The following is a 27973-nucleotide window of genomic DNA, read 5'->3' on the forward strand; positions in this document are numbered from 1 at the left end:
CAGCAATCAATATTTGTAGATATAGAAACGCAACTTCTAACCCTTCTACTGTACACTACTGTTCAAAAGTTTATGGACTTTTTTAAAGAAATTAACTTTTATTATATTATTAAAGACATTTATAATCTTACAAAAGATTTCAATTTCATTAACACTGTTCTTTTTATTCATCAAAAAATCTGCTAAAAACGTATCACGTTTCCACAAAAATGTTCAGCAGAACAACTGTTTTCAACATTGATAATAATAAATTATTCTTGAGCAGCAAATCAGTATATTAGAATGATTTCTGAAGGATCATGTGACACTGAAGACTGGAGTAATGACGCTGAAAATTCAGCTTTGATCACAGAAATAAATAAAAAATGAATATGGGCCCCTTAAAGCAGAACCGTTTTTCTCATGTGAACATGCAAGATCCGGCATGTCTGAGCTCCATCTCCACTGTGAATGGTCCAGACATTGAAACTGGATGTGTTCTGAAGAAGAAATTCACACTGACCTGTGATCAGGTCTGGAAAGTTTCCCTAGAATAACAACTCTCCGTCTAATCCTCACACTGCCTCTGGGTTGTGAAGGCAAAGCAAATTTACCACAAGCCAATATTTAACCAGTTTTGTAAATGGAAGGATTTTTTCCAGCCTGGCCATGGCTGAGTAGCAGCAAATACAGATGAAAGCAGGAAATTATGGATCCCTTATTATCAGTGAGAGCATATTTTATGCAGCAATGACATTTCCCGACGACAGGGTAACCAATTTTCTCCTACTGAAATTTGCTTTGAAGGCAAGAGCTTAAAAAGAACCAGTATAAAAAAATAAAAAAAATTAAAATGTTTGGTATTTTAATCAAATATCAGTCTCCACTGGTTTCTGCATAGGAATATTTTTTCTTCTCTCTTCCTCTTTTTCCACTTCTGAAAGTTGCATCAACAGAACTGGACATCAAAAGAGAGGTTTAAGAAGTCAAGCATCGATATTATTTTTAAAATTAGGATTAGTGTTCTGAACAAAACCCTAACAGTATTAAATATAGGGATGCTCCGATCGATCGGCCGTAGATCGGTATCGGCCGATATTCACATTTGATGACTCGATCGGTACTCATACATTTGGCTGATCTCATGTACCGATCACAATTTGATGACGTCAACGCGTGGCGGCGTATATGATGCATGGGGACATATGCTGCAGTCATCGCCAATGTGGAAATCCTATGACATTTCAAGAAACAATTAAATATTTTTGACTATATGTCATGTATGTTTTGCATTATGATACTATGAATGTATGGTTAATTTTTAACAGCAGATTCAGTGCTGTTAGAGCTGATCTGCGCATCACTGCACGCATCTGCGGAGCGCAGGCTTTAACGGCACGGGCACCACAGCTGATCGTGGCCGCTCTATGAACGTTTATTAATAAAACAAAATATCTTCTTTGGCCATATTAGCCTACTCAATAGCATTAACAGAGGCTTTACTCCTTTTAACCCTCTGAGCCCGACAAACGCGAATACGCGCTTTGGGGCAGATTTTCCTGATAAGGCAGAAATGAGCTTGAATTACTCTGCCATTTTTGATCGTTCAGATAAGAGCAATACACCATTCGAATCTGTAAGGGGTCTACTTTTATTTGTATTCACTCATAATAACGACTAAACTTTGTGCTTTTGAAGAATAAAGAAAACAAACAGGGTGCGCTCTCTGTCTTCTCCGTCTCTGCGATCTGTTTTCAGAAATGCGTCACTAAAATGAAGTGTAACTCAGCGAATACTCAACACACAGACATGAGAGTTATCTCTATAGAAAGCTTGAAGTGTCTTCTTTCAAATGAAGTAAGTCATATCGAAATATTATATCATATATATATATATATATATATAGATTACAAAATTTTGACTCAAGTGATCAAATACTTATTTGACACAGTAATTCACAAATAAATTGTTAAAAAATCATACAATGTGATTTCCGGATTTTTATTTTTAGATTCTGTCTCTCACAGTGGAAATGCACCTATGCTGAAAATTGTAGACCCCTCCATGAGTAAGAAGTAAGGGAACTTGCAAAATCACAGGGTGATCAAATACTTATTGACCTCACTGTATATATATATATATATATATATATATATATATATATATATATATATGTGTGTGTGTGTATATATTGCTAAATGTAGATCAGAAACGTCTTGTTACATCTGGTTTGAATCATAAGTTATAGATAGATAAATAGATAGTAAGAAAAATAACTGTATTTGCAGCATTGTTTTTTTCTGCTGTATTTTAGTTAAAGTAATCTATAATTTAGCCTCTCACCGTGTTTCTGTTGTTGTTAAAATAACCACGGCAGCTCTTGAACTTGGCACCGGCGCGCATCCGGAGAGAGAAAGCGCACGGAGCTGAAAGGGCTTGAATAAAGCGTGTTTAGCTTTAGATAAAAATACGAGGATATAGCACTGAAAGATATTTACCATAAACGACCCGGAGCGCTTGTAATATGATCCGCTCCGCTGTTTTGATGCGCCGCTCACTTAAAATGGTGCTGCTGTTACGGCTCGGAGTCCGGATGGATGCCGGGGTGCGGATGCACTTATAGAAGTATTTAAGGATAAAAGACTCCAGTTGCTTTTAAAATATTCACAAGTCCTTTTCCTCGAGTCGAATAAAGTCTGGAGTCATTTCAGGTCAAGTCAAGTCTGAAGGCTATAAAAATGCGACTCGAGTCCTAGCCCATCTCTGCCTTGGGTTGCATCAGACATTTTGTTTGCATTTATTTTTGTCTTATATTAAGTGTCCCTGATATACATAATGTTATGCATAAACACCATTTTAAAGGAATATTAAAATGCTCACTGTATAAGGAATAACTTTTATGAGTATTTATATAATATTATTACATATGTTATATAAAGCTTGAAGCATCAGAATCGGCATCGGTATCGGCCGATCACCATGACAAGAAATCGGTACTCGTATCGGCTGCAAAAATCCTGATCGGAGCATCCCTAATTAAATATTAAACTATACTCGATCAACCACATAGCAGCATGCTAAAAACACCTTAGCATCTAGCACAATTTTAGACTAATATCTATCGTCAAATGTAGTATGTGTGTATTTTCCTTTATGTGAACCTGAAACGGCTTTTAAAAAATCTGATAAGGCAAAGTTATAATGTTTCCCCACATCTCAATGAATCTTTATTGAATATTTCTGTCAGAGTTGTGGCTCTCCTTGACTTCTAAACACGGTTACTCCAATTTATCTTTATTTTGTACCATAATGAAGGCAAATTAAATTCCAGGCCGTATAAAATAACTCAGCTCAGCACAGAAGCATTCGGCGCTCGCAAGTTAACTAGGACAAGCTTTTAGCTGGATCGATGTTCTACACAAGGCAGTTTAAACATCAGACAGATGTTGAGTTGCACTTTGGGACATCTTCTCCGGGCAGGAACGATTTGGCAGTACTTTTTCCCAGATGATCTCCAGAACTCCATCAATGAATCATTCTGTTCCTAATGCACTGCTAAAACAATATAGACCACTGAGGTAATACGGCCTGTCTGATTGAATTATCTTAGATGCATTCTGGCGCATGATGTCAATATGAAGTCAAAAGGGAGATGTCAATAGTGCCTGTCAAATAAAAATTTCAAAAGATGCAATAAAATTAAGTAAAAGTGAAGCTTCTAAGTGTTTTTTAAGCATTCCCTTACCTTTTCGATTTAAAAAAAGTTGAAAAATAGGCCAACAACTTCTAAGTTCTTTTATTATTGGTGAAATACTTCTTTTACGGTCAATAAGTCTGCTTCCCCAGTCATCAATAAAACAGAAAGCTGCGCCACTAACAGACTGTATTGGCAGGGAGGGAAAAATAAACCAGTTGTTTACTCAGTATTGACCTCGTTCACACATCTTATTCTGCTCTTCTACAGAAAAGTCAAGCTTTTAAACTTTTCCAGTGGAAATAAAACAGAGACAGCTGTGTTGAATTAACTTATGCATGACCTATCAGAACGTTCTGCACTGAATTCAACATTAAAATACTCTAGACAAGGAGGTTTTGGCATAAGGGCCACACATTGGGCTTTAAATAGAGCACATAGTGTAATTCCCTTTGCGATGTTCTATGTTGATTGGTTCTACATAGGGCTGCACAATTAATCGAATTTCTAATCGCGATTACGATTATGGATGCCACGATTACATAATCGTTCAAAGCCGCGATTACAAAAATAAATAAAGAATTAAAAATCCCCACTTGCATTATTCTGTGTGCTTAAAGGCCCAGGTATACTTCACTTTCCGCATCCCGTTCCGTCTCGCGCTCAACCACATCAATCTGGATACTCAACCACGGATGAGTGCGGACGGACGAGCTCGACACATGCGCAGTACCATCTACTTGACTTGTCTCAACATTCACCTCGTGCATGCACTGTTGTACGCGCCTGCACACAGACGGGGTGCGAGCCCTCCTGATGACGAAAAGACGTAATGCGGACGGTGCACGGATGCGGACGGCGAAGTATACTTTGGCCTTAAGAGGTCTTTGCAGCGCAGGGTTTAACAAACTCAAACACACTGGATAAAAGACATTTTGTCTAACTGATAGTCACTGTCACTCTGTTGTGCATGATGGATATGTTAAACGCCAAATATGTCAAAAGCGGAACAAAATAGCGGTACTCGTTTGAACTGCGCGCCACACTGACCTTTTATCCGCTTCGCCTCAAAAGAAAACAGCGCGAGCTTAGAGCGTATGCGTTTATTACAGTGACCAGTCACAATCACGCGCTAAACAACGCTGTGAAATCCAGTAAGAAGCACCCGAGTTCAGCGCAGAGTTGTCCAGAACAAATCACGTCTCTTTAATTTAAACTAGTTTAAAGCCAAATAAATCGGAGCTGTTATTCTCATCAACGCTGATGCAGAAAGAAGCAGAAACAGTGCAACAACGATCCAGTTAGAAGACGTTTCAATCCACAAATCTGGAGCACTGATAATATAAATTGTACTATAAAATGTTACTGTAATTTGACATTTTGTCTGTTTAATTGTAAATGAAATATATAGCTTTAGAACTATTTTTTTCTTTTAGTTTTAGTATAACATTATTATACCATGCATAATTTGACCTTATTTTGTTTAAAGAAGAAACCAAACCAATGTTGACATTTGAGGCTCAATGCTATAGAAAAGTAATAAAAGTTCAGGAAGAGTGTTTTCAGGCTTATTTTTAAATATATATTTTATATAAAAATATGGTTCAAAATAATCATTATTAATAATTGCAATTACAATCGACAATTATGATTTTTGTCATAATCGTGCAGCCCTAGTTCCACAAGAATACACCGTCATCTTTGAATCTAGTTTTGCTCAGGCTCGATGCCTCAGACAATTAATCTTGCCAGATGACCATGCATGGATAGTTTTCTTTGACTAGCAAGCGCTAACAGGTCCCACCGCGAGACCTCCAACAGTGGCCTTGAGGCGCATTTGCATCCTGTTTGCCTATCTATTGTATAAATAACTAAGACTTCAGTACACTGGACAAAATATGGTGTAGAAACAATTAGACTAAGAAATTTCACAAGCAATTACTGAGATGACAAGTAACACATTTAATTAAATCTGAAATTGTGAAGCAGTAAAACTGAAATAGTATTTTTTGGGAAATCTCTGTTATACTTACAACCTCGAAAAATCAGTTTGTACAGTGCATATCAATATTAGATGACCTAAAAGTGGAAAATGCATTCGAAAGTTAATCATCTGGGCACATTATGCAAAGGAGAATTAGAAGGAAAATGCACTTATATTGTTACGAAAATAACATCACAGTGTAAAAAGGCTTAATGGCCCTAAAAATAGGTTGATTATCAAAAGAGGCCACAGTTCTGAAGTTGTTTACCAAAAACAAAGCAACAAACACCCCTTGAGATAAACGATAATGCTTCCATACACAATTATCTATGCACAGCAACACAAAACAAGCAAGATTCACACTCAAATGTCCCCCACCTGCAATCAGAAAACTGTCAGTGGAACCAGGAATGCTTTTGTGTTTTTTCAGATGACGTCCTCCAGGCAGTAGATTTGCCTCTGAATGACACTGCGGCTAAATGCAAGGACTGCGATTCTTTGTGGACATTCTAACAGTTTTAATGAAGCAAGGTGAGGCATATTCTACAATGAAGACTGCCGGCATACTTTGCATACTTCTGCCCTGCACTAAAGGTATGTACTTTGCTGGGAATGTGAAAGTATATACTTCTGAGTTCCTAACAAGACAGTACACAACAGTACTGGTACATACTTCAACATCTAGGGATGTAACGATTCACTCAACTCACGATTCAATTCACAATTTTTTTTTTTATACAAAATTAGATTTAAGACCAATTATAAATTAAATGTGTCCTTTTATTATTGCTTGGACAAAATGCTGCACGTTTCTTTGTGAAATTGAAATATAACACTACAATAATATGTTAATATAGCACTTGCATATTATTCCTCTTTTGTTGGTGTTGATTGCTTCTATTGTCCTAATAATAATTGTCCAGGTGGATGCTGCACACTGGTGGTGGTTGAGGAGAGACCCCCCACATGATTGTAAAGCGCTTTGGGTGTACAGCAATACACAATAAAAAGCGCTATATAAATGCATCATTCATTCATTCATTCATAATAACAAAATGTAAATACAGGTGCATATAAAAAAATCAGAATATCGTGAAAAAGTTAATTTTTTCTTGTAACCTTTTTCAAAAAGTGAAAATTTAATATATTCTAGATTCATTACATGTAAAGTAAAACATTTTTAAAAAATTGTTTTAATTTTGATGATTAGAGCTTACAGCTCATGAAAGTCAAAAATCCAGTATCTCAAAATATTAGAATATTTACAGTACATTTGGGTTTCAATAAATCACCATCCCTACAGTATAAATTCAGGCTCTCTCTTGTTCTTTGAAACCACAATAATGGGGAAGACTGCTGACTTGGCAACGGTCCAAAAGACAGTCACTGACACCCTCCACAAAGAGGGCAAGTCACAGAGGGTCATTACTGAAAGGTGTGGCTGTTCATAGAGTGCTGTATCAAAGCATATTAAATGCAAAGTTGACTGGAAGGAAGAAATTGGGTAGGAAAAGGTGCACAAGCAACAGGGATGACCGCAAGCTTGAGAATACTGTCAAGCAAAGCTGATTCAAACACTTGGGAGAGCTTCACAAGGAGTGGACTGAAGCTGGAGTCTGTGCATCAAGAGTCTCCACGCTCAGACGTCTTCAGGAAAAGGGCTACCAAGCCACTTCTGAAACAGAAACAATGTCAGAAGCGTCTTACCTGGGCTACGGAGAAAAAGAACTGAACTGTTGCTCAGTGGTCCAAAGTCCTCGTTTAAGATAAAAGTAAATTTTGCATTTAATTTGGAAATCAAGGTCTGGAGGAAGACTGGAGAGGCACAGAGCCCAAGCTGCTTGAAGTCCAGTGTGAAGTTTTCAAAGTCAGTGATGATTTGGGCTGCTGTGACATCTGCTGGTGTTGGTCCACTGTGTTTTATCAAGTCCAAAGTCAATGCAGCCCTCCACCAGGAGATTTTAGAGCACTTTATGCTTCCATCTGCTGACAAGCTTTATGGAGAAGCTGATTTCCTTTTCCAGCAGGACTTTAACACCTGCCCACATTGCCAAAAACACTTCCAAGTGGTTTGCTGACCATGATATTACTGTGCTTGATTGACCAGCCAACATGCCTGACCTGAACCCCATATGGAATCTATGGGATATTTTCAAGAGAAAGATGAGAAACAATCGAATCCAGACGAGCTGAAGGCTCAATAGTGCCTCAGCAGAGCCACAGGCTGATCTCTTCCATTCCTCACTGATGCTGGAGTTTGTGCTAAAGGAGCCCCAACCAAGTATTGAGTGCATAAATGAACATACTTTTAAACATACCTTTACATAACTTGAACTTTTCTGTTTTGCAAATCCTTTTTTGATTGATCTTAGGAAATATTCTAATATTTTGAGATACTGGACTCTATTGTTCACTTACATCTATTTTTATTACCACAAAAAAATTATAATTATAGGGCCCTGAAATCAGTTTTATTTCCAAATTCAATTTTTTCCATTTTTCTATACTCTGTTTTAATGGTTAAATTAAATTTTATTAATCAAAAAGCCTGTCTAATTAATTGAGTTTTACAGTTTTATCTTTAACAAATTCTGTTTTCCATTATTTTCTGGATTCCATTTTAATGGTTCCATTAAATTTTAATAATCAAAAGCATCTCCAATTAATTGATTTAATTTTTTTTTTATATTTTTTTTTTCAGAAATACTGCACATTTACATTTTTCGCCTAAATAAATTCTGGTAAATAATATTTCTGGTAAATACTCCTTTAAAAAGTGTTTTTTGATTTTTAATTTTATTAGTAGACTAGAACACGTGGAAATGTTGTCATTCTTACACTATAATAGTGAACTTTGATTTCAGTCATTTGGACTATGAGATGGACACTTGTTTCTTGCACTCTATATTGCACTTTACTTTTGCTTTAAAAAATTTGGATTTCGTTTGGTTCAAAAAAATATTTGCAAGAAAATTTTTAGTTTTTTGTGGGAAATTAATCATTTAGATTAATCGATTAATCATTAAATTAGTCGATAGATTAATCAAAATAAAAATTGTTGTTAGTGGCAGCCCTATTCTAATTACTAAAGTTCTGTATATACAGTGCCCTCCAAAAGTATTGGAACCGTAAGGCCAATTCCTTTATTTTTGGCATGAAAAATGGGTGGGTTCAAACAAAAGGTGCTATCTTCTAAGTTGTGTATCAGATCCAGATGAAAATACCTGTAAATAAAAGATGAAATGTTAATCTCTCATCTCATATTCATCTTTCGATGTCAAACCCAAATGTTTACAGTCTACAGCAAAAATAAAGGAATTGGTCTTACTGTTCCAATACTTTTGGAGGGCACTGTAAACTATACATAAAACAGTGTAAAATACTGTAAACTATACATAAAATAATTGTATCAATTCATACAGGGCTAGTAGTACATACAGCTGTATAACCAGATACACACCCAGGTATCGGATCAGTACTCGGTATCGGCCGATTCCACTGAGCCTAGGTATCGGAATCGGTATCGGGAAGGGAAAAAGGGTATCGGAACATCTCTAGTGCATACATTTTAATTGTGCCAGGCATCGCCAACTGAATGGTGGAAAAAGAGCCAAATCACAATTTCATCCTCTACCGATTGTGGGTAATATTAGCCTAAAAAGCAAACATACTTCAAAAAACCACCAGAAACAGTATATCATCTGGTCAACCTTAAGCATTATATTTTCAACATATTTTGATTTGAAATACACTAATCCTAATAAGCTTGGATATTATGCAAACTGGTTTGCAACTATTCCAGTTACCTAACATGACCTTGGAAAGAAGTAGAGATTCAAACCAGGTGTTTATTCCCGTTCCAGCTCATCTTGCAGGTTCGATCGCTGAGGAGAACGGAGCTGTAGTCTAATTTTATTCAGGACGGAGAGGCTCTGAAAGCTGACAGCCAATTCTCATTGCCTACAGGCAGCTTCAAGAGAAGTCACAAGGAGGAGTCATCGCAATCCCTTTCTTAGGAGACAGACATTACGTATAAATAAATAAAGTGATATAGATACAGAGCACAGGTATGTGAGGAAAATAAATCCACAGTGAGGTGTACCAATAAGCAGTATTGGAGCATCTTGTGCCGGATTAGTGCTCAATCATATTCAGGCTGTTTATGGGAGTTTGTCATTTGTTATCTAGTCTTGCATAACAACCCACATCTGGGGAAAAATGCTAAGATAACTACTGCAATGCACATGCCAAAATCTGTTTTTCAAGACTCTTGTTTACTACTTTACAGCAAATTTATCAAGATTGCAAATGTAAAACTTCATTAAAAGTAGACATTTGAATGAATGTGAGCTGTGCGTTGCCAATGCATTACTAAAGTGTTCTGATTGTTTTTATCAAGATACTATGCTTGCTATAGTTAGTCTCTACAACATTCTGTAAGGCAGATATTGATTTTTGCTCATTTCAGCAAATACCAGGTCAGTCATGTTCAGGTTCAATCATGTTGTCATCATGTCATATACACAAAGAATCACAAATATCTTCATGACCGTCAAAATCAAGGTTTGGTTTAACTTGAATAAACTGTGACAGAAATATATTACTATTATAAAGCAAAAAGGTACTTCTCAAAGTTATGATGATGATGATAATGATGATAATAATAATAAGTATGAATCCTTTATTTTTCAATTTTAACAGTAAACCTCTGTTGTGCAAGCACTGTTTACAAAATAAATAAAAAGTAAATAAGTAAAAATAAAAATGAAAAGGAATTGTTAATTTTCATTTGATTATATTTTAAAAAGTTTAATTATGCCTTCATATAATTACCACCATTTTTGATATACTATTTGTATTAAATCATAAATCCATAAAACAGGCAACACAGAATTTGAAAAAAAAAAAAAAAAAAAAAGATATATATATATATATATATATATAATAAACATTTAACTGGCCCTAATTGTAAAACTAACAAACAAACATACAAACAAAAGCTTTATGAATTCAATTGATTCCACATGGTTTTCAATTATTAAAATTTTAACTAAAGTCATAGAATTCAGAAAAATTTAAAATATGGGAAAATTAAAATAGAATTTGGGGAAAAAAATGAAACTGATTTAATGAACCCTAAAAATAATTTTTTCAATGTTAAATGGTATAAGCGTCATGGTTTTATTTAATTAGACATGCTTTTTGACTACTAAAGTTTTATTTAACAATAAAAATGGAATCCAGAAAAATTAAAGCCGAAAAATACTGAATATGGTCAAAAATAAAATAGATTTCATAGTGTTCTATAATATTAATGTCTGACTTGGCAAACATCACTAATAAATTAATAAAAAAAAAAAAAAAAAAACCCTGACAGAATTAAGCCCACTCCAAGCTGTGAAAATTCTATGTATTTTTTTTCTTCTGACACACTTTTTGAGAGAAGGAAGGGAAGCTTGATATCACCCAGGGGTGAAAGCACAATGTGTGTGTGGCTGAACAGGAAAAGCACAACCTTTTCCTGCCTGTATCCCTCTGACATTTATGAGGTAGAAAACAGGGATCACCTGATGTTGTGGTACAGATACACACCCTGAATGATTCCATTATGGCTGAGCTGGACTGCTAGTGAGATGTTACGCTTTTCATTTACACATCCATTAGCCTGGAGCCAGACTGCAGCCGCAGATGCAGAGCTCCACGTTCTATAATTAGCACTTTAATTCAACGTGACTGCACGCTCTGTGGTTTTTCTCTTTTCCATTTCCAAGAGAGTTGATATGAAGGAAAAAGTGAAAAGGAAAAAAACAGAAGCTATATGATTCAGCACATCTGACACCTTTAATACCAAACTTCATGAAGACCTGCCACTGGAATCAGGCCCGCGGTGATCATACTGTAGTGTTTCTCTGCTTATTGCTGTCTGTGTGGGCAACCTGGGAGGCTTCTAACTTCAGCATACAGACAATGAAATAGAAATTAAACTATACAAATATACAGAGAAAATTTGACTTATTTAGGCCCGTGAAACCCAAATAAAAGCAATCTTATTAAAGGGTTAGTTTACCCAAAAATGAAAATTAGCCCATGTGTTACTCACCCTCAAGGCAACCTAGGTGTATGTGACTTTCTTCTTTCAGACGAATCCAATCAGAGTTATATTAAAAATTTTCCTTGCTCTTCCGAGCTTTATAAATGGCAGCATTTTTGTTCAACAGTCCAAAAGTAGTCAAATAAAGCACATCCATTCATAATAAAACATGCCTCACATGGCTCTGGGGGCTGAATAAAGGCCTCCTGTAGCGAATTGATGCGTGTTTGCAATAAAAATATAAATATTTAAAATGTTATAAACAAAGTCTGTTAAAAAATACTTGAGTTAAATAAAATGATCCTTTATTAGAGGCGCTTTAGCAAGTATGGAAGTTACTGAATAATAAAAAAAAAAGGTTATGACTTCTCAGAATTAAGAGAAAAAATTATGACAAAAAAAATCAAATACTTTTTTCATTTTTTATTAAGATTTTTTTTTTTCTGAGAAGAAAAAATGTCTGCCAGTAATAAACTCAGGAATTGCAAAAACAAGAGTCAAAACTGTGAGATATAAACTCAGAATTCTGTTTTTTTCTGTTTCACCACAGAACAAAAAAAATGTAGATGTATTCTCACAATTCTGACAATTTTCTTCTTTGGATTCTGAGTTTCTACAACTTTCCACAATTCTGAGTTTAAAAATCTGAAATGTGACATGTACACTCAAAATTGCAAGGAAAAACACAGAATTGCGAGATAAAATGTTGCAATTACCTTTTTTTTATCCCGTGACATAAAAAAGCTTTCTTAAGTATCGTTACAACTACTGCTCAAACATTGCATTAATGATCTGAACAAACTGATCTTTTGGGAAGAAACTGAATTTTTCATAATGGGTAAACTTCAAACATGGTGAACAGAAACTACAACCACTAAATATAATTTTTGCATTTATTTGCTGCAACAATAGAATAAAAAAAATAAATCCATGACAGCATTTCCATGAGGAAAAAATATCAAAAGGGTAATTATGGTGGTCAGAGGAGAGAAAAAGATGTCAAATTTGCAACCACTCCCACAGCTGTTATGTTAGAAACACTCATGCAGCAGCATGTAATCAGTTTTCTGTAAAGGAATGCCAAGGCAATATAACAAAGCACAGTGTTATAAACATACTTCAAGTCTTAAAAATGGAAATATAAAAAATGCTGCTGGATTTGCGACACTAATAACTGTGGAAATGCATCATCACAGTCTGTAAAAAGGTCAATCCAAAAGAGAGTCTGTTCAGGAAAGGTGTGCAATTTTTTAAAGGAAACATATTTTGCCAATAAAAAGGGTGAAAAAACACTATAGATTTACAATAAATAACCCAAGACAGAATATCATAGAGACTCGATCGGCTTTTTAGACTTATTGGGCCAATAAGAAAACATAAGAGTGCTAAAAAAAATGCTTAGAACACCACTAGGGCAACCGACCCAAGACAAGTATAAGTGCTTTTTATTACATAAACATTACTGACGTGCCTCCAGGACAAAACCATTCTGAAACCTTAAGAAGTTCTTTAATCATCTGCATAATGCATCAGGTCCACTTTCTGAGCAGTAAGGTGTACGATCATCTTAATTAGGCCAGAACCTGCAATCGATAGTTCACAACAATGACACGGCCAAATAAGAGAGCAAGAGAAACAGATGGAAAATTCTGCTCTAACTTCCTGGCATATGGCAAAAAATAACTATTAATGAAAGCATTTCAAACATCCTGGAGCTGATGTACTTTGTCAGAAAGAATATGTTTAACAAACTCAGCTTCACTCTGTGGGAACATCTAACCCAGAAGTCTGTGCCCAGGAAATATAACATGATATATTAGCTTCTTCTAAGCACCAAAACAGAGCAAATCAGACTCACACTAAAGTAAAGAAGTAGAGCACATCAGGTTAGAGAACAACAGACCCTGACAACACTGAACAGATCAAACCAGAATAACTTAATTCTGATCATACTGAAGTAAACTACATCAGATTTAACTAATCCAAATGAAACAGGAGGAAGAAAATTGACAGACAAATGGCTGCTTTGTTCACAATTAGAGCAAGTTTCTCAGATGCGGTTTTTCAACACAGAAACAGCTCTGTCAAGCAAAACTCAAAATAGATCTGTGAAATTAGTCATGAGACTCTAATAAATGCCCATTTATTAGCGATATTTCCCAACATCAGGGTGTTTATGATGAGGGAAACGTGGCTCTATAGTTAACGAGCCGAATTCCCTGCAATAAAACAAACCAAAAAATTCCCACATGGCATTTGCCATATTCAGCACCTGATCCAAATAAGTCAAATCCCAGCAGCGTTATCCATCCAGAGCAGCAGGCCCTTTCCCAGCCTTATGCCGGATCACAGATTTAACACCTAGTAACAGCTGCCAGACCTCTGCGTATCCACACCGCTGGACAGTGACGGATAACAGGAGAAGAGCCAGCGGGATTGTTCCTTCGCCTGCGGTGAATTCTTGCATTATGCTCAAAATCACAAAGCCGACTACAGTACGAACAATGACCCGGGACAACAGAAAAGCCATGTCTATGTCCACGAAGTTTCGATTAAAAAGGGTTTATGCTGGTTTATAAAGGTAAAACAAAGACTATTTTAAAGGAATAGCTCAGCAAAAAATATAAATATAAATAATCCATAATGATGCTTCCTCCAGTGAAACAGCTTCCCTGTTGTCCTCTCACATCAAAATCCACCAACATGTTTAGATCTGTTTTGGCTTGTAAACGGTTCTTGATCTGGGCATATATTGCTCCCGATTCAGACGAGACGACTTTTTCACTGGAGGAAGCAATATTATGGATAGAGGGCTTGTATTTTAGCCAAACGCTAAAGTCCATCAAGAAATTTAAAAACATCTTGATGGATTTATTCCAAATTAGCAAAATGATAACTGATGGACTGGAATGGTGTGGATTATTGTGATGTTTTTATCAGCTGTTTGGACTCTCATTCTGACGGCACCCATTCACTGCAGAGGATCTATTGAGTGAGTGAGTGAGTGAGTGACATATTCTGCATTTAACCCATCCAAAGTGCACAAACACAGCAGTGGACACACACCCGGAGCAGTGGGCAGACATTTATGCTGCGGCACCCAGGGTGCAGTTGGGGGTTCGGTACCTTACTCAAGTCGTGGTATTGAGGGTGGAGAGAGCGCTGGACATTCACTCCCCCCACCTACAATCCCTCCCAGACCTGAGACTCGAACCCACAACCTTTGAATTACAAGTCCGACTCTCTAACCATTAGGCCACGACTTCCCTGGTGAGCAAGTGATGGATTGCTACATTTCTTCAAATCTCTCCAGAAGAAGAAACAAACTCATTTACATCTTGGATGACCTAAGGGTGAATAAAATTTTCTGAAAATGTTCATTTTTGGGTGAACTGTTCCTTTAGGACTATTTTAAGACCAAGTAAAAAGATTTAAGGAATAAATTGAAGGGAACACAATACTTCTATGTTCTCTAAATGTAATGATATTTTTTATTACATTTTCAAAAAAACTAAAAACAAACAAAAAAACCCAACCACTAGAATACGGAAATAACTTTTACTGTGCCTTCTGTTAACACTCCAAAAAATAAAATTTGATATATTTTTTCCAGTGCAAAAACTTAAAAAATAAAATAAAATAACACACAATTACCTAAGACAATATGTCTTTCTGAGAAACTGACTAAAATTAAGGTTTTTTTTTTTTTAACCAAGGACAAATATCTACTAATGGGCTCAGAAAAATCAAAATACTGAGAAAGATATTGCATACAGTGCCATGACTTTATGAATGTAAGACTTTCTACTCCAACCTTTTTAAGGCCTTAATCTCTGGAGGGGCAGATTAAGACTTTAAGATCAGCAGAAACCCGTCTTTAGTATACAAATAAATGCAAAATTAAAGACTCCACATATCTTAAGCACATGACGCCTACAATGAAAGCTGTTAGACTATAAAAATGGTTTGGTGATTTAGTATTTGTTTTAGTCACGCCTGAACTGGCACTGCATCGCACAGATGGTCACCCATTATCAGGGCAGAGAGACAAAATATCTTTATTTTCCTTCACAAATAAAACGTGTAACGAGTTATAACCTTCACAGATGGGTTCGAAGGAAAACAATTCATTTACACAAACACAGAACTGGTCAGCACCCTAAATAATCACGGACCACCTCAATACAACTCATCATCGACTGACACATCTGTTCCTCCAAATTCATCACACGGATGACCGGCTACATTGACTCTGAATACCAGATGTAGATCTACTGATCGGATCTAATCGATATTACCATGGTAATCTGATAAAATTATCATTCACAGATATTTATAATGTCTTATATTCAAAATATGTTAATAGAACATAAGAGTCTGACACTCATTATCAGACACAACATGTTCTAATCAACAATATCAGATCTGATCTTATGTGTCAGACTGAAAGCATCTTATGTTGATAGATATTCAGAATCTGATGTTCATAACATGCAAAGCTTATTATGAAGGTCTGATCTCAGAGTCAAGCTCTGATTAAGAACAATTCTGATATTCTGAGTCTGTCAAGTGAGATCAGATCACAACAGAGTGTATGTGATATTCAATATCAACAAAATCAATATCAGACATTGTAAATAATGAGAAAAATCTGATCTCACATTATATATTGTAATAGATCACATCACTGTCTGATATATCTGTATTTTGCTGATTGCTGACTGGATTAGGAGTTAGAATTGAATTACTAAACTAAAGAGTGTCTGATACTGCTAATCAGATGAAATGTTACATATTATTAAATCACATCAGTGTCTGTCTGATATTATTAAGCACATCAAACAATTAATGACCAGACTAGAATGTGAACAATATTACTGACCAGAGCAGGTGTCTGATATTGACAATCAGACGAAATGTTACATATTAATAAATCAGATCAATGTCTGTCTGATACTATTGTACAGATCAGACATTATACATTAATGACCAGATTAGAGTGACCAATATTATGGATCAGAGCAGATCGCAGAAATTAATGACAAGTGTCTGATATCTATAATCAGATAACATAAATCAGATCAGAGCGATTCTGATATAAGTGCAGATGTCATAATTGAATGTCAAATTTAAAATCTGATGTTGGTGATCAGATTAAATAATACCAATGTGTGTCTGATATTATTTGTTTAAGTGAGTCTGTCGTCGTTTAAATGACCAACTTACACTGATTCCCTGCAGTACTTTAGAAACATAGAGATCAAACATATTCCACCGATATTATTAATTTTAGAGTAATATCATAACTTAAATTACTAACGTACCAATACGAGTGCTATTTATATGTTGAAATCAGAAATGTTTTTTTCAGCATCTGTCTGTTTGATGTTAGCCGCTGCTAACCGACCCGCTAACGAACGACACAACCGTTATTTTACTGTAACTTTACCTCAGAATAAATCCATCAGAACGGGCGTCGGTGCTCGTAAACTTCAGTTCTTCAGCGTGTCCACGGTGTCGGTAACGGACAGAAACGGCCCGGTAAACGGCTACTGAAAACGCTCCGTCCTGAGGTGCAGCAAAACGCGTAGCGCTCCAGCAGACAGCAGCGGCGTTCTGCGCATGCGCGGTAGCAGCCTGAGAGCTCGCGCGGCGTTGCGTGCGCGTGCTGCCATCTAGCGCTCAGAGCGGAAAGCGCGAGAGTACGTTTATAAATATTTATGCCAGGTTTTCGGTAACATTTCAGGGTAAAAATAATTTGTAATTAATAATTTACTGATAATCGTGTATTTGCGTGTTTGATATATCACACACGGGTGGATCTAGTAAGAGGAAATTGTTTTGAACATGTATTTGCAGCTCCAGACCTGTAGGTGGCAGTATGAGCGCTGTTTGTCTGTTTTGACTCCTGCCGAAGGAAAGCGCTCATGTGTCTTCACATCTGAACCATGGAAAGAAAACACATGTCCGCATTATCTATTTATCAGTCGTTATCAGGAGGGATAAAACCACAAGTTCAGGTAAAAAATGTTGCATATGAGGGATGTCATGATAAAAACATAACCATAATTTCACTGCAAAGTTGTTAATTAAATCAAGCTCATCAGTAAAGGCTTCTGATATAATCAATACACATTGAATTTACTAGATATGCAGTGTACTAAACTTCTCTGTTCTCTCGCTAACAACCCCGCATTCTTTAGCTACCATTTAAATAAACTTGCATGTAAATATAACAATCATTTAAAACACTGGTATACACTATCACTCAATATTAGCAGGGTTTTCAAACCAAGGTGTGTGAAAAATGTTATAAAATCAATAAATCGTTGATTTAAAGACTGGTTGTAATAAACCCAATAGTGCAACTATGTTGAGTAGAAAAAAATACCATAATAGAAAATAAATGTTTTTGGAATAATATTTTTTACATGTATTTATAATGTTAGTTTTGTACTGTACAAATTTGGTCTTTATTCATGAAAATATATTGCTGCCTTTTAGCATGTGGACCCTAGCACCAGGATGGATTTGGGATTTAAAACCCCTGTATTAAAAATACCATGGAATTACCAACGTTTTGTAAGGGCTGTAAAAGTAATTGCATGACTTCTGCCTTGCAGGCTAAGTCACCGCCAGCAAAGAAAATCAAGAGGAAAGAGAATGGCATCCAACCAAACAAGAAATCCAATAAAAAGAAAAGAACGAGACCTCTGAAGTCCAGCATGAGGCTCAGCAGCAGTGAAAAGGAGAAATCTAAGGCCGTAAGTGTCTAACCGTATGATGACGGATAATGGAGCATCAGTGGAGATTTGAAGCTCACAATCTTCTGTTTTCCAGGAGAAGGACTGTGAGACACATAACGGTGAAGGATTTGAGAGTCCAGCTCTTGATGCGCTCCTGACAGATCTGGCGAAGGTCAACAACAGCAGAGCTAGAGCCAACAGACTGTTCCAGTGGCTTATTCACCCAGTCCAAGACAAGAGCTTCTTCAGGTGGGAATCAAAATTTCATTCGTTTCTTTATTGATGAGCTGAATTGTATGAAAGCTTGTTTCTGCCATGGGATAACAAATTTAAAGGGGTCATATGAGGCGCTGGTGTCCTGGAGTCGCTGTGTGTTTTGTTGTGAAAGCAAAAGTACTTTGTTTGGGCTTCCAAAAGAGGACACAACTAGAAATCAGTGGTTAAATAGTTTTTACTACACTGTTCCAGAACAGTGCAATGCAGATATTAGAGTGTGTGCAGCGCAATTTTGCGGAGGACTATTTCCTGAACCTGGGAGTAGCTTACAATGATAGCTGTGCTCAAAGGCTGTTTCTATAAAGTCGGGCAATTCCAACTTTGCAAGGACAGTCTGGCGCTGCTGACCCACAGCCTGTAAGTATGTTTTCTTATTTAAAGAATTTGCCACTGACGATTCAAACGCGAGTTTGACGTTTCTACAATCACAAATGCGGACATGGTAATGTTTACGCAGCGTGACGCGTAAAAAGACAGCATAAGTCATTATAATCAGTAATTATGTTCCCACTGGATGCAACAAATGCCTTGTTTATAATGGGTTTTATTGTTTTTGTGGTGTCGGGACACAGCATCACAATACGGTGAGGGGCGTAACATTTCCGTCACACGCTTGAGGTATTTGGCCAATCACAACACACTGGATAGCTGGCCAATCAGAGCATGCCTCACTTAGAACGATGAGCTTTGTAAAAATCGACACGTTTCAGAAAGAGGAGTAACGATAATGTACAGTATGTGGAAAATAATGTGTTTCTTGAACCTTAAACCCCATAAACACATTGCATTACACCAAATACACAAAATGTTCTTTTTAGCAACGTCATATGACCCCTTTAAAAGGTAGTTGCAATCACAATTCTGACTTTTCTTGCAATTCTGAGAAACAATCCAGAGCTGCGAGATACAAACTCAGAGTTGCGATATAAACGGAGAATTCTGAGAAGAAAAGTCTGAACTGTGATAAAAACTCACAATTGTGACGAATTTTCGCAATTACTGTGGCAGAAACATAACAGATTTGTGAGACGTAAATTGAGATTTCTGAGTTCATATCTCGCGATTCAGACTTTCCTTCTCTTAATTTCACGTTTATATCTCGCAATTCTGAGGAAAAAGACTAAAGTCTAATTTGTGAGATGAGTCCTTTTTTAATTTTGTTATTCTGTGGTGGAAAAGGGTTTCCATAGAATTGAATCAACATTGAACTGTTGAATAATTCACATAATATATATTTCTATAATATTTCATCCACAAAGTGTATTAGAAGTGGCTTTGGATCAGAGATGATTTACAGGTCTTGTTCTCTCCACATTATAGAGATAATTGGGAGAAGAAACCGATTCTGATCCAACGACAGAATCCAGACTATTACAAGGGACTCTTTTCAACGGCTGAGTTTGACCACATCTTAAGAAATGTAAGCAGTATTTTTCTTTAATTTAGAAGGAATCAATGTATCGAATGTCGCTGTCAGATGTAATAATGTTCAGTTTTATTTTTAGGATGACGTGCAGTATGGAGTGAATCTGGATGTGACGAGCTACACAAATGGAAAAAGAGAGACACACAATCCTCCAGGAAGAGCGTTACCATACACTGTGTGGAATTTTTATGAGGTACATTTTCAACATTGATAATAATCAGAAATATTTTTGAGCAGCAAATCAGTATATTAGAATGATTTCTGAAGGATCATGTGACACTGAAGACTGGAGTAATGATACTGAAAATTGAGCTTTGATCACAGGAATAAATTACATTGTACAGTATATTCAAATAGAAAATGGCTATCTTAAATTAGAATAATATTTCACAATATTACTGTTTTTATTCTATTTTAATAAATGCAGCCTTGGTGAGCAGAAGAGACTTGTGATAATATGCTGTTGTGCAAACATTCTTAAAATTGCAGGAACTGTCATTGCAATATAACACATCTGTAAAGCATTAGTGTTTAATTTACTGTTAAAGTGGGAAGTTTATTCACATATGTTGCTTGTCATCTGTCGTCAGAGTGGCTGTTCTCTCAGAATGCTCAATCCTCAAGCGTTTTCCTCCACTGTGTGGCAAGTGCTCTCTATTCTTCAGGAGAAGTTTGGCAGTATGGCGGGCGCAAACGTGTATGTGACCATGGTTCATTAACACTATATTATTACATAAATTTGCTACAATCTCTGTCAGTTATTGTTTAACTGTGATATGTTTTTCAGATACCTGACACCAGCGGGGACGCAGGGTTTTGCTCCTCACTATGATGATATAGAGGCGTTCATTTTGCAGTTGGAGGGCAAAAAGCACTGGAGAGTGTACAACCCTCGGTGAGTGAGCAGTTACGCTTTAAAGGAGTAGTTCACCCAAAAATGAATATTTGTTATAGTTTCTCACCCTCAGGTCATCCAAGATGTAGATGAGTTTGTTTCTTCATCAGATCTGGAGAAATGTAGCATTCCATCACTTAATCAGCAATGGATGCACTGCAGTGAATGGGTGCCGTCAGAATGAGAGTCCAAACAGCTGATAAAAACATCACAATAATCCACAATAATCCACACCACTCCAGTCCATCAATTAATGGCTTCTAAACTGAAAAGTTACATGTTTGTCTACAAACCATTGCTTCCGGCTAAAATACGAGTCCTCTATCCATAATATTCCTTTCTTCAGTGAAAAAGTTATCTAGTTTGAATCAGGAGAGAAATCTGCACAGATCAAGCACCGTTTACAAGCCAGAACAGATATGTGGGTGGATTTTGATGTGAGAGGACAACATATTTTGGTCAGAAGCGATGGTTTAAAGTTAAAATTAATGATGGATTTATTTGAAACAGACATGCAGCTTTTGGCTTCACAAGACATTAATTGATGAACTGGAGTGGTGTGGATTATTGTGATGTATTTATCAGCTGTTTGGACTCTCATTCTGACGGCACCCATTCACTGCAGAGCATCCATTGCTGAGCAGCTGATGCAGAGACACATTTCTACAAACCTGATGAAGAAACAAACTCATCCTAATCTTGGATGGCCTGAGGGTGAGGACATTTCCAGCTAATTTTGATTTCTGAGTGAACTCTTCCTTTAAACTTCAGCTGTCATGTCCATAAATTTAAATTATTTATTTATTCACTTCTGTCACTATAACAAATTCCTTGTATGTGTAAACATACTTGGCCAATAAACTCATTCTGATTCTAAAATCTTTACTTGCACCAACTGAAGAGATGCAGTATTAATTAGTAGCTCCTCTGTTGTCCTTCAGATCTAAAGATGAAGTGTTGCCACTAGTGTCTAGTCGTAAGTACAGACTTTACACACAAAGCAAGAGTTTTATTATTTATAGTGCATTATTAATTAAATCAATCGTTATAAGGGGGGTAAACACTGTCTCTGTTGCGTTTCTCCTCAAGCTAATTTCAGTCAGAATGAGATCGGGCAGCCCATCTTGGACGTGGTGTTGGAAGCTGGTGATCTGCTGTATTTTCCTCGTGGCTTCATTCATCAGGGCGACTGTCTGCCTGACGCTCACTCGCTGCACATCACCGTCTCCTCCTTCCAGAGGAACAGCTGGGGAGATCTGCTCCTCAAAGTACGACCCTTCACTTCTGAGTTGGGAATGAATTGAAAAGAATCAATGATGAATTTTGAATAAGTGAATCTCACAAAAGTTCATGAAAGAAAATTCAAATATCTGCACACCAAAATCAAAAGAAAAAAAAACATTTTAACCTAAATTAGGGCCTAATTTAGATCTTTTTGCATGGTGAGTTGTTTTTTTTTTTTTTCATGGAAATCAAGCACACTTAATATCCCCCTTTCCTAATTATCAGTAGTGGTATAATTTAATTACTGTACTATTTTTTTTGTTCTTTTTTATATTATTTATTTTTTACATTAAGGAAATGAGAATTTAGAGGAACATGCTACTTTGTTTCTTTTGATTTTTGGGGAGAATTTTGCTATCTAAGACTCAACAATTGACACCCCTGTTAAAATGCCAGGTTTCTGTGATGTAAAAAATGAGACCAAGATAAATCATTTCAGAACTTTTTCCACCTTTAATGTAAACTGTAATAATCTGTACAACTAAATTAAAAAACAAGCTGAAATCTTTTAGGAAAGGTGGAGTAAAAATAAAAAATAAAATAATGTGGTTGCGTAAGTGTGCACATCCTCTTATAACTAAGGATATTATTCAGAATTAAGCAATAACAGTCAAACTCATGTTGAATAGGAGTCAGTACACACCTGCCATCATTTAAAGTGCCTGATTAAACCCAAATAAAGTTTAGCTGTTCTAGTAGGCTTTTCCTGACATTTTCTTAGTCGCATCTTACTGCAAAAGCCATGGTCCACAAAGAGCTTCCAAAGCATCAGAGGGATCTCATTGTTAATGTATATTTAATGTTAATGTATCTCATTGTTAAGGTATCAGTCAGGAGAAGTGTACAAAAGAATTTCCATGGTATATCTAATGCCTAAAGTGAAGGCAGTCATCATCAAGTGGAGAAAATATGGTGCTACAGTGATATTACCAAGCACTGGATGTCCCTCCAAAATTGATGGAAAGATGAGAAGGAGGCTGCCAAGAGGCCTACAGCAACATTAAAGGAGCTGCAGGAATTTCTGGCTGTGTAGTATGACAACAATCTCCCATATCCTTCATATGTCTGGGCTATGGGGTAGGGTGGCAAGAAAAACATCCAAGCCTGGCTAGATTTTGCAAAAACACAAGTCTCCCAAAAGCATGTGGGAAAATGTGTTATGGTCTGATGAAACCAAAGTTGAACTTTTCGGTCATAATTCTAAAAGGTATGTTTGGCACAAAAACAACACTGCACATCACCAAAGGAACACCATACCCACAGTGAAGCACGGTGGTGGCAGCATCTCGCTTTGGGGCTGTTTTTCTTCAGCTGGAACTGGGGTCTTAGGCAAGATGGAGGGAATTATGAACAGCTCCATATACCAGTCAACATTGGCACAAAACCTTCAGGCTAGAAAATCTGAAGATGAAGAGGAACTTCATCTTTCAGCACGACAACTACTCAAAGCACACATCCAAATCAACAAAAGAATGGCTTCACCAGAAGATGATAAAGTTTTGGAATGGCCCAGCCAGAGCCCAGACCTGAATCTGATTGAAAATCTGTGGGGTGATCTGAAGAGGGCTGTGCACAGGATGACAGATTTGGAGCGTTTTTGCAAAGAAGAGTGGGCAAATTTTGCTAAGTCGAGATGTGCCATGCTGATAGACTCATACCCAAAAAGACTGAGTGCTGTAATCAAATCTAAAGGTGCCTCAACAACGTATTAGTTTAAGGGTGTACACTTATGCAACCACATTATTATTTTCAATTGACAAATGTTAAGTTGTGAATTACATTTTACGTATACATTTAAAAAGTAAATGAATGAATGAATAAATGTCCTAACAGCATGATTTAATTACTTTATTACATTTCTTTATTTGCATTACAGAAATAATGCAGATAGTAATAATGCAGATAATTGATTCAAATGTGAAGCAGATATTTCTATGTAAGATTCAGCTCAATTACATCTTGTCACTTCAGTGAATGTGTTTGATTTGCAGTTGATGCCAGCAGCTCTGGAGATCGCGATGGAGGAAGACGTTGAGTTCAGGAAGGGACTGCCGTGCGATTACCTTCAGTTCATGGGAGTTCAGAACTCTGAGAAGGTACCTGTGTTTCTACTCTATTTATATACTGGCTCCGTTCTGTTTGTTCCTGAGCCGTATTGACACAGAAATCACTTGTGCGTGTGAACAGGAAGACCCACGAAGAGACAAATTCATTGCACGCGTTGAGGACCTGATGGAGAAACTGGTCAGATTTGCACCAGTCGATGCTGCTGTGGATCAGAAAGCCAGAGTCTTCCTGCACGACTGCCTTCCACCGGTGCTGAGCGCTGGTGAGTCTCACAATAACACGCCACAGCTAAAGGTCAGGTGGTGTTTTACTTGAAAATATCCCCTTTGAAAGGTCAGACATATAACTTCTGTCTAAACCAATTCTGTGAGTTTCAGAAAATATATGTGTGGTAAATGTCTAAATATATTCCAGTTTTACAGAAATAACATGGTTCAAGTTATATTTGTTGTATCAGATATCTCACAAACATGACTTTTTTTCTCCAAATTGGCAGTTTACATCTCACAATTTACTTTTTTCTCTAAAGTTTGAGTTTATATCTTGCAATTCTGACATTTTTCTTAGAATTTTGGGTTTACATCTCACAATTCTGACTTGTTTTTGTTTCTGCTACGGTACTCTATATTAAACCAGTTACCAACATGGAATAAAACAGTTAACTCACAATTCTGGCTTTTTGTATCTCATAGTAACTGCATTTCATTAGCTCTGTACTTGTACTCTGCATAAATGACAATAAAGTTGAATCTAATCTAATCTAAATAGTTTATATCAGAATTGTGAGAAGTATGAATTGTGAAATATAAACTCAAAAATTGTAAGGAAAAGGTAAGCAATGTGAGGGGAAAAAAACCTCTAATTACCTTCCATAGATTAAAGTTCAAATATTCATTCAATAAAATGTATGTGTGTGTGTGTTTTATAGAGGAGAAGGCCAGAAGTGTGTATGGGGCTCCTGCTCGATGGGGAGACGGTGAGGCCCTCGATGTGACTGTTCAACTGAAGGGCCAAACCCAAATCAGACTCGTGCGGGCTGGAGCTGCAAGGTACCAGTATTTTCTATAACAATTATCACCCTTGTCAATCTTATATTGCATAAATATACTTGAGTTGTATAAAGTGAATTTGCAGTCTGAATTGAATATAAGAGTGAAACCTGGGGTGCCACAAAGTAATATTACTAATTATGAAGATACACATTCGTTTATATATGCTAGAATAAAAATACAAATATTTTTGTCTTCATAGGTTGTGCGGCGATGGAGAAACAGTCTCTCTTTTTTACATTACTGAGAACTCCAGAGTCTATCATAAAGTAGAGCCCAAGAGCATTGAGATGAAAGCAGAGGTAAACATGTACTCTTGTCTGAAACGGCAGCTTTTACTTTCTTTAAGCATTGGGCTGATCATGTTTTTTTTACAGCACATTGATGCCATGGAGTTTCTGATTCATTCATATCCCAAGTTTGTTTCTGTGGCCAGTTTACCATGCGAGACAACGGAGGCTAAGGTACTGCATGCATTTGTTTTATACGTAAGGACTCTATCCCTTAATGACCTGTTCAAATTGCTTTTAAGAATGAATGAATCTCGTTTTGCAGATGTCTCTGGCTGAGCTGCTCTTTGAGAAGGGACTGATCCACACAGCTGAATAAAAACAGTATTTTGTGACTAAAGAAAATGAGTGTCTTATGTCATATGCTTATTATCTGTTCTAACTACATTTTTATGTCAAATGAAATTACCTATGTGTATAAAACATTTTTAGAAGGCAAACTAAAGAGTATTTGTAATTTTTTAGGTTTCTTTGTCTTGTTGAACAGTTGTGGCCTGATTTTAGTACATTTTGGGAAAACAAACACTTCTGTAAATTTGCAGAATTGCATCAGTGCTAAAAGAGTGTGTTAAAACAGTGTCTTCTAACAACATATGCTATTGCATTCAAATATGAAAAAAAGGTTATTGCGTTTATTTCGGACACATCTTAATAGGCCATGTAAAGCAGGATAGGAAATCAAAATGTGAAATTATCAAAACAGATGATGCCGCAAAATCACATCAAATCGGGACATGTTTTGATATTTTATAACATTTAATAATTTAGCAGACGCTTTTATCCAAAGCGACTTACAAATGATGACAATAGAAGCAATCAAAACAGCAACAACATGCAAGCGCTATGACAAGTCTCTGTTAGCCTAACGCAGTACATGTAGCAAGGTTTTTTATTTTTTTTAGAAACAAATAGAATAGAAAAAAAGCTAGTGTTAGTTTTTCAAGAAAAGCTAGCAGTTAGAGAATAAATATGCAGTTGATACAGGGCCAAGTGTGTGTGTTTTTTAAATAGAAGACAGAGAGATCAAATAGAATTAGAATAGAGTGGAAGAGATGTTTTGTTTTTAGCCGTTTCTTGAAGATGGTTAAGGACTCAGCTGCTTGGATTGAGTTGGGCAGGTCATTCCACCAGATGGGAACAGTTAATGAAAAAGTCTGTGAAAGTGATTTTGTGGCTCTTTGGGATGGCATGATGTGGAGCAGGAGTTTGGACTGAATAGAAACCAGTCAACTAACAAAATCTCCCATCACTCATCCTTAATGTGCTGTAAATAAAAACTACAAGACATTACAGAATTAAATGCAAAATTTATTGCGCCAACATGCTTGATGAACAGACAATATACACATTCTAGACAGAGGGTCCAATAAATATCACTGCAGGAGTCTCACTTCCAGGTGTATTCCTCACCAGGCTTCAGTTCCCTGAAATCAGAAATGACAGATTCAGAAACGATTCACTTACACACTCTGGTTTTAAGACATGTTTATAAGATGTCGTATGACCTGCTGTATAAAGCACTCTTGTTCCTGAATGCTGTGAGCTTCTGGTCATTCCATCGGTCCAGATAAACCCCGATCACGAATCCCAGAGGAACCAGAACATTGACCCAGTGCTCACGAATCACTGCTGCGAAGTTCACCATGATGCCTGTCATTAAAGAAAAGAGACATCAATTAAGTTTAATTATTAATGGCTGCTGCTTAAATGCTTGATTATACAAATAAATAGTGTTCAAACATTTGACTCGTATTGTATACATGTCTCAGTATATGTGTATATAATTATGTCAATTATGTGGCGTCAAAGATAGTGAAATACAGCAATTCTGCAGCATTCATTGATCTGTCTGCATATATATATATATATATATATATATAAAGATAAATGTTTGTGTTTATGTGAAGGTGACTGCTCTGGGCCCGTCTCCGTCCTCACATAAACACAAGATTTTAATTTCATTACTTTCACAGAAAACCCCTTTTAAACACTTGATTCCCTTTAATAGTCAAAACGAAGTATAAAACATGTTTATTAATTGAATATATATTAATTTAAAGTCCTTTACCTTCCGTTAGTTTCCTCTGTGTGTTATTAGCACAGTAGCATTAGCTGGAAGGGTTAGAGGGCTTTGGACTGTACCAACTATCAACGTGACAGATTGAAGGGAATTGCTACAATTTTCGTTTCAA

General features: G+C 36.4%; 3 protein-coding genes across 4 annotated transcripts in view; 1 reads left to right on the plus strand and 2 right to left on the minus strand.

Moving 5' to 3' along the window:
* LOC306880501 (exostosin-like 3) overlaps positions 1-17368 on the minus strand; it is a 31607-nt gene extending 14239 nt beyond the window's left edge. The window contains exon 1 of the mRNA XM_079434047.1: positions 17198-17368. The gene's annotated coding sequence lies outside the window, so the exon portion shown is untranslated. The remainder of the gene's footprint in view (positions 1-17197) is intronic.
* A 239-nt stretch (positions 17369-17607) lies between these two features.
* On the plus strand, positions 17608-26218 carry LOC306880510 (ribosomal oxygenase 1). Of its 2 annotated transcripts, XM_079434062.1 has the most exons (15): positions 17608-17768; positions 18372-18512; positions 18589-18743; positions 20091-20190; positions 20276-20389; positions 20787-20893; positions 20984-21091; positions 22033-22067; positions 22181-22359; positions 24367-24471; positions 24563-24704; positions 25371-25491; positions 25694-25793; positions 25869-25955; positions 26047-26218. In XM_079434062.1, the coding sequence occupies exons 1-15, from the start codon at positions 17697-17699 to the stop codon at positions 26098-26100; spliced, it is 1620 nt and encodes a 539-aa protein (XP_079290188.1). In that variant the 5' UTR covers positions 17608-17696; the 3' UTR covers positions 26101-26218. The 2 variants fall into 2 exon arrangements, with proteins under 2 accessions (XP_079290188.1, XP_079290187.1); XM_079434061.1 differs by having other exon boundaries at positions 17655-17768; positions 25869-26084.
* An 853-nt stretch (positions 26219-27071) lies between these two features.
* LOC306880531 (NADH dehydrogenase [ubiquinone] 1 beta subcomplex subunit 1-like) lies at positions 27072-27906 on the minus strand. Its single transcript, XM_079434094.1, has 3 exons — positions 27850-27906; positions 27287-27431; positions 27072-27205 (listed from the first exon to the last, which is right to left on the minus strand). The coding sequence occupies exons 2-3, from the start codon at positions 27424-27426 to the stop codon at positions 27169-27171; spliced, it is 177 nt and encodes a 58-aa protein (XP_079290220.1). The 5' UTR covers positions 27427-27431; positions 27850-27906; the 3' UTR covers positions 27072-27168.
* Positions 27907-27973: the final 67 nt, after the last annotated feature.

The sequence above is a fragment of the Barbus barbus genome, assembly GCF_936440315.1.
Source record: "Barbus barbus genome assembly, chromosome: 14".
Classification (NCBI taxonomy): domain Eukaryota; kingdom Metazoa; phylum Chordata; class Actinopteri; order Cypriniformes; family Cyprinidae; genus Barbus; species Barbus barbus.

What these genes read in the sequence shown, in the direction of transcription:
- LOC306880510 (XM_079434061.1), top strand. Translation starts at nt 17,697, where the DNA reads ATGGAAAGAAAACACATGTCCGCATTATCTATTTATCAGTCGTTATCA. An exon ending in AAAAGGAGAAATCTAAGGCC is followed by an intron (nt 18,513 to 18,588) that starts GTAAGTGTCTAA and finishes TCTGTTTTCCAG; the next exon opens with GAGAAGGACTGTGAGACACA. An exon ending in TTGACCACATCTTAAGAAAT is followed by an intron (nt 20,191 to 20,275) that starts GTAAGCAGTATT and finishes TTTTATTTTTAG; the next exon opens with GATGACGTGCAGTATGGAGT.
- LOC306880531 (XM_079434094.1), bottom strand. Translation starts at nt 27,426, where the DNA reads ATGGTGAACTTCGCAGCAGTGATTCGTGAGCACTGGGTCAATGTTCTG. An exon ending in AAGAGTGCTTTATACAGCAG is followed by an intron (nt 27,206 to 27,286) that starts GTCATACGACAT and finishes TTCTGATTTCAG; the next exon opens with GGAACTGAAGCCTGGTGAGG.